The 13,960-nt window shown below is 31.5% G+C and overlaps 1 protein-coding gene across 1 annotated transcript; it reads right to left on the reverse strand.

The window, feature by feature from the left end:
• Positions 1-703: 703 nt before the first annotated feature.
• Positions 704-2,512, reverse strand: LOC123205841 (berberine bridge enzyme-like 18). The gene has a single exon (XM_044622890.1). The coding sequence runs from the start codon at positions 2,493-2,495 to the stop codon at positions 870-872; it is 1,626 nt and encodes a 541-aa protein (XP_044478825.1). The 5' UTR covers positions 2,496-2,512; the 3' UTR covers positions 704-869.
• Between the last annotated feature and the right edge of the window lie 11,448 nt (positions 2,513-13,960).

The following is a 13,960-nucleotide window of genomic DNA, read 5'->3' on the forward strand; positions in this document are numbered from 1 at the left end:
TAATAGGTTTTAGTAATGTTGAATTTGTTAAGAAATTTATGTCTATTAACTGTTGAATTTAAGAATAATCCATAATTTGACGAGCCTATAATACGAGCCTGAAGCCAAGCCGAGCGAACCCGAGCTAATAGATACGAACCTGAGTTAGATACGAACCGAGCACGAATACTAAAATTATAAAACGAGTAGAACACGAATGTGTGTTTCAATGAGCTCGACGAGCCCAAACCCAACCAAAGCCGAGGTTAAATGAAAACGCGTTGAACCCTGTTCGGGCTCAACTTGGCTCGCATCCACCCCTACCTATAAAGTATATTAGATTATCTTTATTGATCACATAAAATCCTCTAAACTTAATCTAATTGATAAACAAACATAAATTTTAGATTATATATAAAAACAATAAAACCTTTTACATTTATAATGAATACCAATTTGAATATCAATAATGATATATCAGTATATCACAACTTTAATAGTGACATGTTTAACCGCAAGACTAAAAATTTCCAGGTAATCAACCCAACCCCCAACCTTTGCTGGAAACTTTTGACCACAAGTCTAGCCTCTTAAGTCTTTGTGAGGTTCCATCAGGATGCAACTTGGTCCAACCTGATTTGTATACTTATCCTAAAAAGGTAAACACTATATTTAAATTCTGCTTAAACTATGAGGGAAACAGAGAAATTAATATCTAACAAAGTGGAAGAAAAAGAGGATGAAATTTATTTGATTATGCATGAAGACTCATACATAAGACATTACAAATCGGAGAGTTATATAGCTGTTTACATGAACCTATAAAACTTGAAAAAGAAAAAATATTACGTGCAATCAAGAACTTTTTCTACTAATGATTCGATCTTCATCTAATCGCCTTTCTTCTTCCTTGAATAAAGTGGTGGAATACTTTGTTCATTTATAAAGAAATTTCCAGGATCAACCATAGTCTTAACTCGCACCAGCCTGTTGAAATTGTTCTTAAAATATTTAAATCCCCAAACACTGGCTTGTTTAAAGCTTGTATATCCATTATTATTATTCGTTCCAATGTCAAGATCCCTGTAATTCATGTAGGCCGCTCTAGGATTCCTGGAAACAAACGGAGCCATGTAACTGTACAGCCTTCTGATCCAGTTTATGTGCCTTTCCGTAGCTTCAGCTCCTCCTCCTTGCCAAGACACCAAGTGCTGAATCTTGTAAATGTTTCCAGCTCTGTGTGGAAATGGAGTTTCGGATTCCGAAATCTTATTCATTAACCCACCATATGGAGTCAAGATCATTACCGCGCCCTCAGCTTCTTGCTCATAAAATCTTTCATATATTCCTTCAAAAGCTGCCTCAGGAATAGGTTCCTTCACATAGTCCGATTTTGCCTTGAAAGTATCAAAGCTGGTCGGAGTCCTGTTCCGCAGAACATCCACGGATTCTCCCTCGAATCCTCCAAAGTAGAGAATCGAATCGATCCAGCTCATTTCTTTGCAGTCCGATTTCACCAAACCGAGCTCCGGGAGGCTTTGCTGCATTAATGGAACAAGAAAATCAACCCCGCCGAGAAACAAACATTCAAATGTCACTCGGATTGTTGTCCTCCCTGAACTGGAATTCAATCTCGTTAAGTAAAGTCTGACATATAAATCCTCAGGAAGTTTGTCCGCAACGTATTGCCATTTGTTAACAATCTTTGTTGCGTTTTGTTCCAGGGTCCGGTGGACTGTGAAGACTGTTACGGTTGATGGAACTGTCACCAAGTTTATTTTCCAGGCCAGGATGACACCAAAGCTGGCTCCGCCGCCTCCTCGAATGGCCCAAAATAGGTCTTCCCCCATCGATTCTCGATTGAGCAATCGTCCCTTTACGTCAATTATTAGCGCATCAACAACATTATCAGCGGCCAGGCCAAATTTGCGCAACAGAAAACCATAACCACCGCCACTAAAATGCCCTCCAACACCAACAGTGGGGCAAACTCCTGCAGGAAAAGCAAGAGTTTTACTTTTCTCAGAAATTTTATAGTAAAGTTGCCCAATGGTTGCACCAGATTGAACCCAAGCTGTTTTGTTTTTGACATCAATACTGATCTCACTAAGGTTTATAAGGTCGAGAATCACAAAAGGGACATTCGAAACATAAGAAAGAGCCTCATAGTCATGGCCGCCACTTCGGATTCTGATTTGGAGGCCATATTTTTGGGAGCAAAGGATGGCTGCTTGTACGTGGGAAACTTGTGATGGTGTTATAATGACTCGAGGTTTTGGGGTTGTGGGAGTTGAGAATCTGAAATTTCGGATGGAAAATTCCAGGACGGATGAGAATGAAGAGTTGTTTGGAGTGTAAATTACTTGGGAAATATTGGAGGTGCCATTATTTTCAGAATGAAGGGAAAGGCATTGAAGAAAATTCTGATGAGAATCAGCTAAAGTTACAGCTTGAAATGATAAAAGAAGAACAAAAGAAAAGAATGGGGAGATCCATGAATAGCTTGGAGGCTCCATTTATGAGAAGATTGCTGAATTTGGTGTGCACAAGAGTGGACTGGAACTCCCTCATTTATAGAAATAAACAAGAAGCTAGTTGAATTCTGAAAAAAAATGTGAACGCTGGATTGCAAAGTCTTGTTTCTCTGTGGTGCGTATGGAGAAAATTCAAGCATCTAGATTTAGTAATTGATCTCTTTCAATTCAAGCTATCATCATCAGGAAATGAACACGGTATTAATTGGTAATTGCCAAGGACAAGCGTCTCAAATTTGACCAATTCCATGCTTAATTTCTTTGTTTTTGAAATTTAATTCTTTTCTCTAGTTTTGAGTACCATATTAAGTAATCAGATGATATATTATCATGTGATTAGATATTATTCTATTATTAATTACACATTAGCGGAATATATAATATTTAGATACAATTATATGCATGTTATTTTATATATAGCCATTTCCAACCAAAAGCTTCATAATAATAATAGTAATAATAATAATATAGTCAACTTTTCAATACATGTATTGAGTATATATACAAGACTAATTAGCTCAATTACCTTATGTTTAACGTTAAGTAACATAATATGGTCATATATAAATATAGATGAATTTGACATTTTTATTATTATTATTTTCTGACTATTCCTAAATGGCTTATATTCATCGACTAAATTTATTTTGGATTATGGTTGTGTGATATTAATGCATATTGAGCGAATTTGTTCACCTTTACACTCCTCTATGGCTCCACTTGATAAATTATGGACTATTGCACAAATATTCATTCCATTTATATTAATTAATATGAGGGGAGGGAGGGGAGGGGATGGTGGGCGGGGATAGTGATCCTTGTCCCCATCCCCATAAGGTGGATCACATACCGTCTTCTCCTTATGCATGATACGAGATTGTAAGAAATTTTTATCTTTTACCTATTAGAAATAATTCTTTTTTTATCTTCACTCTTTTCGCGTCCTCTCTACGTATTAACTATTATTGTAAAAATATTATAGTAATTGTATAATTAAACATGTAATAGATTTTTTTATAAATTATACTATAGTAGATACGGAGTGGAGAGAGGACATGACCCGTTCCCACTTTCAGGTTTTGTTTTTATCCTTTTTTCTATTCCCATTTGTGTTAGGAGAATCTTTTTTCCATGCAAAATGGGACGGAACAAGAACCCTATTTTTAAATTCAATTCGTCATCCCCTATTAATTATCTTATGATTCAATGATAAGAAGCTTATGTATTTACGCAATCCTTTTTGTTTTAAACCTTGTTCTTCATGCAAACATAACTCATAATTCCTGTTAAATTATTCACTTAATTAGGGCGGTAAGATCACTTTTAGGCCGTTTCATTTCTTTTTAGATTATTTTTTTAGTATGACTTTCTTCTTTATAACAAGCTGCAGCACAAATTTCATGTTTGTCAGTAGTCATCAATTTGAATTTTTCCCCTTTCCCAGCAATTATATTTCTCATATAATTTTGACATTTAAATTTTGATGGCTTATATTTGACTTTTATTGTTGATAGCTACTGCATGGATTTTCCTTAGTTATTCATGAATGTATGTGTGTCTTACGTGGGTATGAATTAAAAGTATTAGGGGTGTTTGGTTTTGAATAATCAAAGATTACTTAATAATTTATTTTTTATTATTAATATTAGCTTATTTGTTTGTTTATTTGTTAGATGATAAAAACTTTTGATAATTTTTATTATTCATGATGATATAACATGTAATACAGAAGATAATTGGATTAGCATTTCTATTTTAGATATTAAAATATTTTTAAAATAATTTAATTTTGATATAATTTTATCTTTACATATTAAATTTTTAAGAAAATTTATAAAAAAACTAAAACTAAGTTAAAAAATAATTTAATGAATTCATGCCATAATTGGACAATATAAAAAAAATTCTAATATATTATTAATATAGAGAATATTTTAAAAAATACACAAAACACAACTTTAATTACATATAATACTAATTTATATCCAATAATTTTTTTAAGTGTATTTAAGTGAAATAATATCTTAATATTTTTTTATTACTATCAATCAAATACAATAATTATTTTTACATACTAATATCATCAAATATTTTAACAATTTATACTAGTAATCATCTAGATTACCTATTTTTGTAATAATATTTTATTTTTGATAATAAAAAATAATCTGAACAAATGCACTCTTAATATTTTTCATACAAGTCTTGACACAATTTAGGAGCCATTAAATTGATACATTTAAATGGTTGAGATTGCATTGAAATATAGCATTTTCCATTACTTATGTAAATTATACTGAATCTCAACCATCAAAGTAATTTGAGATTTAATTACTATGTATTTATCATGAAAAAACCTAAAATATTATGTGTACATATTTTTTATACACAATTTAGATATATAGATGATATGTCATTATGAGATTAGATATTATTTTATATTTAAATCAAAATTATCCAATAATATATCATTTGTATATACAAATTATGTACCAAAAAAATATATATGTATAGTGTTATTGTAAGAACAATGTTATATATTTTAAATGATATCTTAAGTTTCTCTCTTACGTGATGATATATGTTTCAATTTTAGTTTTAGTCCAACAATTAGGCCTATTATTAAAATTGATTAAGAGTTAAAATTTTAATATATTCTAAACGATCACTTTCTTACCAAAATCTCTTGAACACCAAGGGATTATTTAGTTGAAAGTAATACAAGAAATAATTTAATTATCAATTTTATTTTAGGGATGAAAAAGTTATTAAGATAATTTTGATTTTGTTACAATTTTATGTTAATTAAAATTTTAAGACAAATATACCCTTAATTTTAATTAATATAACAAATTTCATGAAAAATATTTTAAAATAAGGGAAATTATTAAAAATGGGCAAAAGTAAGGGGGCTTAAGCGAAATTGCCCAAAAAATTCAGATTAAAGCAAAAATGCCCAACATTTGTGAAATGTCTAAACTACCCCTATATATAAACAAGGCAAAATTTCTTATTTTCCATTGTGAAACGTCCATTTTTACTGTGCAAATCCAAAGAAAAATAGACTTTTTTCCCACTGTAAACCGTCGCCCACTGTCGTCCCACTATGAAGCCGATTTCCATCGATTTTCTTGCTTTTCGACGAGCGAAAATGGTCAAGAAGGTTAGTATATCTTCCGTAATCTTGTTTGAATCAAGTTATTGTTAATATTATTAAGATTTGAGTGAGATTTTGCATTTTGAAATATTAGGGTTTTGATTTTGTACAATGCTTAATATGTTTTGATTCTTAGGTGTTTTCGTTGAATTTGTTGAGGGGTTTTGTGTTATAGCTTATGTAGATTTGATTTATGTTGAAATTGGAGGTCGAAATGATCGATTTTTGGCTGAAAAAAGCCTCCGAAGCCATCTGCAGTGCGACAGTGGGAACAGTGTTTCCCACTGTCATGAAGAACACCCACTGTGACAGTGGGTTAGGGGTGTTTAGTGGCTTTTCAAAAGCTTTAGGGATTTGGTGGTATTATTAGTCCACTGTGGGCGTTTCTGAAATTTGCCATGTGTGATAGTGGGTTGAGGAGAAAATTTACTTTTTTGAAACTGCAAGGGCAGTAAAGATTCAAAAATTACTGATGGGGCAAGGGATAAATATTGGACCTGTTTGTAATAGAAATTTTTTTAGGGGTTAAATTGATAGTTTTCACATCTACGGTTTCTCGACGTGTAGTTTTCAAATTTTATATCTGTTTTTTCTGTTTTAAGATTTTTCAATATGTAGTTTTCGAATTTGAGATTAAATTTTTCGTTTTTTGTGCCTTTCGAACACATTTTACGATATAATGACCTCATATTTTTTAGATTTCTGAAGGATTTTTCGATTATTGCCATTTTAGGTTATTTCAACTTTTAGAATTCGAATTTAAGTTCCGTTTTTTCAAATTTTACCGTTTTACGATATATCGACTCGTATTTTTCAGATTTCTAAAGGATTTTTCGATTGTTGCCATTCTAGGGTTTTTCAACTTTTAGAATTCGAATTTTAGTTCCGTTTTTTCAAATTTCACTATTTTACGATATATCGACTCGTATTTTTCAGATTTCCGAAGGAGTTTTCGATTGTTGTCATTATAGGGTTTTTTAACTTTTAGAATTCGAATTTCAGTTCCATTTTTCAAATTTCACCGTTTTACGATATATCGACTCGTATTTTTCAGATTTTCAAAGGATTTTTTTATTATTGCCATTCTAGGGTTTTTTCAACTTTTAGAATTCGAATTTCAATTCTGTTTTTTCAAATTTCACCGTTTTACGATATATCGACTCGTATTTTTCAGATTTCTAAAGGATTTTTCGATTGTTGCCATTCTAGGGTTTTCAACTTTTAGAATTCGAATTTCAGTTTCGTTTTTTCAAATTTTATCGTTTTACGATATATCGAGTCGTATTTTTCAAATTTCCGAAGGATTTTTCGATTGTTGCCATTCTAGGGTTTTTCAACTTTTAGAATTTGAATTTCAGTTCCGTTTTTTCGAATTTCACCATTTTATGATATATTGAGTCGTATTTTTCAGATTTCCAAATGATTTTTTTATTGTTGCCATTCTAGGGTTTTTCAACTTTTAGAATTCGAATTTCAATTCCGTTTTTTTGAATTTCACCGTTTTACGATATATCGAGTTGTATTTTTCAGATTTTTGAAGGATTTTTTTATTGTTGCCATTCTAGGGTTTTTCAACTTTTAGAATTCGAATTTCAGTTTCGTTTTTTTGAATTTCATCGTTTTACGATATATCGAGTCATATTTTTCAGATTTCCGAAGGATTTTTTTATTGTTGCCATTCTAGGGTTTTTCAACTTTTAGAATTTGAATTTGAGTTCTATTTTTTCAAATTTCACCGTTTTACGATATATCGACTCGTATTTTTCAGATTCTGTTTTTTGAATTTCACCGTTTTACGATATATCGACTCGCATTTTTTAGATTTCTAAAGGATTTTTCGATTGTTACCATTCTAGGGTTTTTCAACTTTTAGAATTCGAATTTCAGTTCCGTTTTTTTGATTGTTAACATTCTATGGTATTTTAACGTATAAAATTCTAATTTCAGTTTTGTTTTTTTTTTAACTGTTTTACAATCCTGAAATCTTATTTTTAAAATTTTGTGATCACTTTTTTTATTGTTTTATATTTTTTTATCTTTTTATGAATTTTCCATGAAGACATTTGTTTACATATTTGCTATTTATGAATGACTAACGAATTTTGTAAATTTTCACAGGATATTTCTCGCAAAAGAAGACTTGTTGAAAGCGAGCTACGAATCCCCGATGAGTCCAGACACTTCCAAACTGATCTAATATGTCGTACACAGTGTACAGCATTATCTAGGATTACGTCTACACTAACCCCGGAGCAGCTACGACTATTTGAGATGACATGTTTCGGGTATCTTCTTTGTTTACCCAAGACCAAATTCTCTGGTATATTAGTTCATTCATTCCTACTACGGCAGCTACATCGATTCTCTACCAGAGACGAGTTTTGGTTTCGGATTAGTGGGGTTGATATTCGTTTTAGCCCGTTTGAGTTTGCTTTGGTGATGGGTCTTTCGTTTAGCTGACGCATTGATATCTCTTTATATCTTCCTCGCTCCTCTAGACATAGGATCAGAGATACGTACTTTCGAGATTGTCTGAAGGTGTAGTATCATGACCTAGAACGTGTTTTCTTATCGAGACCATGGGGGGATGACGATATTGACGCTGTCAAGATGGCCTTATTGTATGTTCTTCACATGGTGTTGTTGGGGAATGATCGACGAAAGAAGGTGTCTTCAGAGTATTTACAGTTGGTTGATCATCTGGACGAGTTTATTTTTATGATTGTTCAATTATCGATTAATATAGGGTATATATATTCGTATAGAGTCTTCCTTATGAAGGCCATCCAGTCAGATCTCATATAGGTTCTTTAGATCCTCCACATGAGGTATGATAATTATTATACATTATATCGACTTTTAGATGTGATATTATATTTTATATGAAATATCATTTACCATTTTGTCCTTTTCCTGCATATAGGGAACCGACATTGATATATTATCGCTCAAGAGTTCTCCGCGAACACCTTCCCCGGAAGTTGAGGTTAACTTTTTCTTGGCTTAATGTCATTGATTGATCTGTCCTTTCAATTATATTGTAAATTGTAATGATGTTTTGACTCTTTTTCAGGACGAGTGATTATGGTTACTTGCTGATATCCCGAGCTCGACCAAAAAGATAGTGAATATTGGTTCACAGGAGGAGGACTTCCAGGAAGACGATTTTGAGGCCATCCATATTGAGGTATATCAATCATACTTAATATATAAATATTCGTATATATTGGTCACTAAGATGTTCAAAATTACAATTTTCTAGTCCGCCAAAGGAGCACGCGTGGTGGACTTGACCGTGATTCAAGATTCTCCAGCTAAACCTCCTCCCGCATACATGAAAAAGGTAAAATAAATCGATTAATGCTAATTGTTACGTAGGATGAATGATGAATTAATTATTTTTTGGGATCATGCAGATGATTCGTACAGCACGTGGTCAGATCGTTCGGAAGGGTCCGCTTGTTCGCACCCCGTATACGAATCCACTCAAAGGGAGGGTGAAACAGTAAATTAGGACCATTCCATCCTTTGCCTCAGAGCGTGAGGAATCTTTCCTCACGTGGTACACCAGAGCTGCGGCTTCCGACGCACATGATGTCTACTTCATCAGATCGAAGTCAAAGGATAGTTTTTGGTGGCTTGTGGTAGAGTTGCGCCAGTGGCTGATCGACGATGTAAGTTGTCTATACTATATAATTCGGGAAAAAGTTTGATATATTTATAAATAACTAACACATGTGAACTTGTTTATACCATTTTAGCATGTGGATTCTTTTTTGGCTTTATTATGTCGGCAGTAAGACGAGCACCGTGCCACTGTTTTCCAGTGTTGGACGACTGCCTACACATTCTTCAGAGGCCATATTGAGATGGCTTGGAAGAGTTGGCAGACCATATTGATTCACGAGTTTGAGTTTTTGGGGCTCTTCACGAGGATGGTTGACGCAGCGTACACCCCGGGATTGTTGTACAAACCATGGGGGATGGTTGATCAGGTATAGTATATAGATATTTCTATTACATTGAATTGGTTGACGACAACGATAATTAACTACAAGTTGTCACTGTTTATAGGTTTACATCCCTATAAACTTCGACAACACACATTGGGTTGTCAGAGTTATAGATTTTCGTGAGTGGTCGATTATAGTATACGATTCAAAGGTATCATATTTAGGGAATATAGGGACTCTTGAGCAGTGCATGCGACCGTATACCACATTCATACCCGTGTTATTAGAGACGACGAGTTTTTGGATAGCTTCTGGGAGGACTCCACGACGTGATTCCCTCGCTTTGTATCGAGCGATGGATGTCCCTCAGTAGGGATTGGGCTCCGGTGACTGTGACGTGTTTATGTTACATTTTTTTGAGTGTTTGACGTTGTCACGGAACGTCGATTTTTCCCGAGAGTCGTCTACCTCTATGCGTCGGCGTTTAGCGTCGCAGTTGTATTTTCAGTATATCGAGTAGCTCACGGATGTATATTTAGTTAACTCATTGTTTATTTATTGTTCTTTATATGTTCGTATGTATATATTTATTGTATGTGCGTATATGTACGATGTACTTTATCTGTCATTATATATAGATATGTGATTTGAGTGATGTTACTATTAAGCATGAGTTGATATATCATAAAACAGTGAAATTCAAAAAAATGGAACTGAAATTCGAATTCTAAAAGTTGAAAAACCCTAGAATGGTAACAATCAAAAAATCCTTCAAAAATCTCAAAAATACGACTCGATATATCGTAAAACGATGAAATTTGAAAAAACAAAAATGAAATTCGAATTCTAAAAGTTGAAAAACCCTAGAATGGCAACATTCAAAAAATTCTTGAGAAATCTGAAAAATACGACTCGATATATCGTAAAATGGTGAAATTCAAAAAAACAAAACTGAAATTCAAATTCTAAAAGTTGAAAAACCTTAGAATGGCAACAATCGAAAAATATTTCAAATATCTGAAAAATACGACTCGATATATTATAAAACGGTGAAATTCGAAAAAACGGAACTGAAATTCGAAGTCTAAAAGTTGAAAAACCTTAGAATGGCAACAATTAAAAAATCCTTCAAAAATCTGAAAAACACGACTCGATATATCGTAAAAGGGTGAAATTCGAAAAAACAAAACTGAAATTTGAATTCTAAAAGTTGAATAACCCTAGAATGGTAACAATCGAAAAATTTTCGGAAATCTAAAAAATACGACTCGATATATCATAAAACGGTGAAATTCGAAAAAAAAAGAACTAAAATTCGAATTCTAAAAGTTGAAAAACCCTAGAATGGCAACAATCGAAAAATTCTTCGAAAATCTGAAAAATATGAGTTGATATATCGTAAAACGGTGAAATTCGAAAAAACAGAATTGAAATTCGAATTCTAAAAGTTGAAAAACCCTAGAATGGCAACAATGAAAAAATTCTTCGGAAATCTGAAAAATATGACTCGATATATCGTAAAACGATGAAATTCGAAAAAACGGAACTAAAATTCGAATTCTAAAAGTTGAAAAACCCTAGAATGGTAACAATCGAAAAATCCTTCAAAAATCTGAAAAATATGACTCGATATATCGTAAAACGGTGAAATTTGAAAAAATGGAACTAAAATTCGAATTCTAAAAGTTGAAAAACCCTAGAATAGCAACAATCGAAAAATCCTTCAGAAATCTAAAAAATACGAATCGATATATTAAAATGCCCCCCAAATTTTAATAACATTTTATTTGACCCCTCAATTATCCATTTCTAAAATTTCATTGAGAAATTTATAATGCTCTTATAATGTTTAATATCAAAATACCTCCCTAATTTTAATAAAATTTCATTTAACCCCTTCTAGTGAGTGAGGGGGTTTATATAAATGAAGGGAAGGGTAATTTAAGTATTTTAGAAAAAGTCATGGGCATTTTTGTTAGGAATAGTGAATTTGAGCATTTTTGCTTGAAAATAGTGACTTTGGGCATTTTTGCTTAGTGGGAGGGTATTTTGATCATTTTTAATAATTTCTCTTAAAATAATTATATACAAAGACATTTTAATAAAATAATATATTGATATTTTTTTTATTACTTCCAACTAAATATAAAAATTAATTATACTGATAATTTTTTTATTAAATATAATAATAATTTTATATATAATAATCTTTTAATTACTCTATTTTTATACTATCTTTTTATAATAAAAAATTATTCAAACCAAATATATCTAAAGAGATCATAAAACAAATGGCTATTATCTTGTGTTCCTCTATTGTTTTCTGTAAAGCCTACTATGTAAATTCATAGTGCCAATTTGTTTGCCTTTACACACGTCGTTCGACTCCACTTGATAAAGCATGGATTAGTGATAGTCATTCCATTTATGTTAATAATATTCGTGGAAGCATTCCTGTTAAATCATTCACTTAATTAAATCTCGACCATTTATTTTATTTTATTGTTGTTCCTTCGAGGGAAAATTTGTCATCTAACTTTCTAAGAAAAATCCAAGTTGAAAATTGAAACTCAATAATCTGGAAATCTATGAAAATATAAAACTAGATATTTACAAGATAAACAAAATTATATATACTCATTTTAAGTATATAAATATGGATACACTTAGTATATTATTACATAATTTGATAATTTTGAATTAAAAATAAAATAATACTCAATTATGTGATGACACATATAAGTGTATATATATTTGTGTACCTAAAATAAATACGCATAATATTACTTTTTATGAGATATTATTTCCTTAAATTCCAGGTTTAAGGTTTAACTTGGGACGCGGGATGTAACCTAATTGGTCAAGTAATGAAATGGTCATTATTATCTCCTTTTTCCACAAAATTAGAGATTATTCCAGACTTTCCCTAATCTAACAACCAAATTTTAATCCTTCGTAATAAAGTTTTAAATATAATGTTTATTTAATTTAGTTTTTCACAAAAACATCCAAGCCAACATCAATACATCTCTAATTGGAAACTCTTGAACAATAATTGTTACAAAACAGTCTCGAACTCAAAAGAAGATCAAATCTTTCTTAATAAGAAAGAAAAAAGAATAAAATGCATTTTATCTCATTTTTCAAAATTTAACAACAAACTCTATGTTTGATTTGTAAGATTTAATGTACATGGATTGAAAGTAAAATCATTAAATCCTAACTTTGTAGAAACTACGCATAGATTATAAATTACATAATTGAAACTCTTCAAGGTTATAAGAATTCTTGAAATATCATACAATCTGAATACATAGAGTTTTCGAAATTATTTGCATTAGAATGACTGATGTCTTACTCTTGAAATCTCCTTGAATGACAACTTTCAATGAGTAAAGTTATATTGCATTGGTTTCAAAGGGAGAACTTAACCAATACATAATATATTAATGGACTTCATCAAAGGTCCAATTAGAGGTGACTAGTCTTTCTTTCCTCAAACTTTCTTGATTGACAATTTTCAATTGGAAAAGTTGTTATGCTAATGTTTCAAAGAGAAAGTCAATATAGAGGAGATTATTTAATCATCCTATCAAATGTCTAATAACCAAACAAGCCACATTGAATTGTCCACCTATATCATAATCAGTAAAGTGTATAAGATTATCTTTGTTGGTCACATAAAGTTCTCTAAACTTATTCTAATTAATCAATAAATAGAAATTTTAGATTATATACATACAGAAACAATAAAACTATGTACACCTATTATGAATATCAATGATAATGTATCACCATGTCACAACTTTAATGGTGACATGTTTGACCACAACACTAAAAGTTTCCAATTAGTTTACTCTAGTGTTTGCTAGAAACATTTGGCCACTCCAACAGGATTCAACTTGGTCCAACCTAATTTGTATCCCTAATATTCTAAAAGGCCAAAAAACTATATTTAAATTCTACATAAACTATAAGGGAAACATAGAAATTAATATCTAACAAAGTAGGGGGGAAAAAGATTAAATTTATTAGACTATGCATGAAGACTTATGCATAAAACATTACAAATCCAAGAGTTATTTAGTAGTTCACATGAACCTATAAAACTTTATTAAATACCCCAAGATTCTTTCAAGGGGTAAATTATGCTTGTTAGGAAGGTCAAAGCCAAAATATCTTTTGTGAAAACCTATGGAGTTATGTACAAATATGGGGTTTAAGGTGTAAATTGCCAGTAATACACTAAATAAAGTCATTTAGGCTTTCTTCTTCATTTACAAGAGAAAAAGACGCAAAAGAGAAAGGAGAGAAAGAGAGAGAAGAGAAGAAAGGAG

The sequence above is a fragment of the Mangifera indica genome, unplaced genomic scaffold (assembly GCF_011075055.1).
Source record: "Mangifera indica cultivar Alphonso unplaced genomic scaffold, CATAS_Mindica_2.1 Un_0017, whole genome shotgun sequence".
Lineage (NCBI taxonomy): Eukaryota > Viridiplantae > Streptophyta > Magnoliopsida > Sapindales > Anacardiaceae > Mangifera > Mangifera indica.

What these genes read in the sequence shown, in the direction of transcription:
- LOC123205841 (XM_044622890.1), bottom strand. Translation starts at nt 2,495, where the DNA reads ATGGAGCCTCCAAGCTATTCATGGATCTCCCCATTCTTTTCTTTTGTT.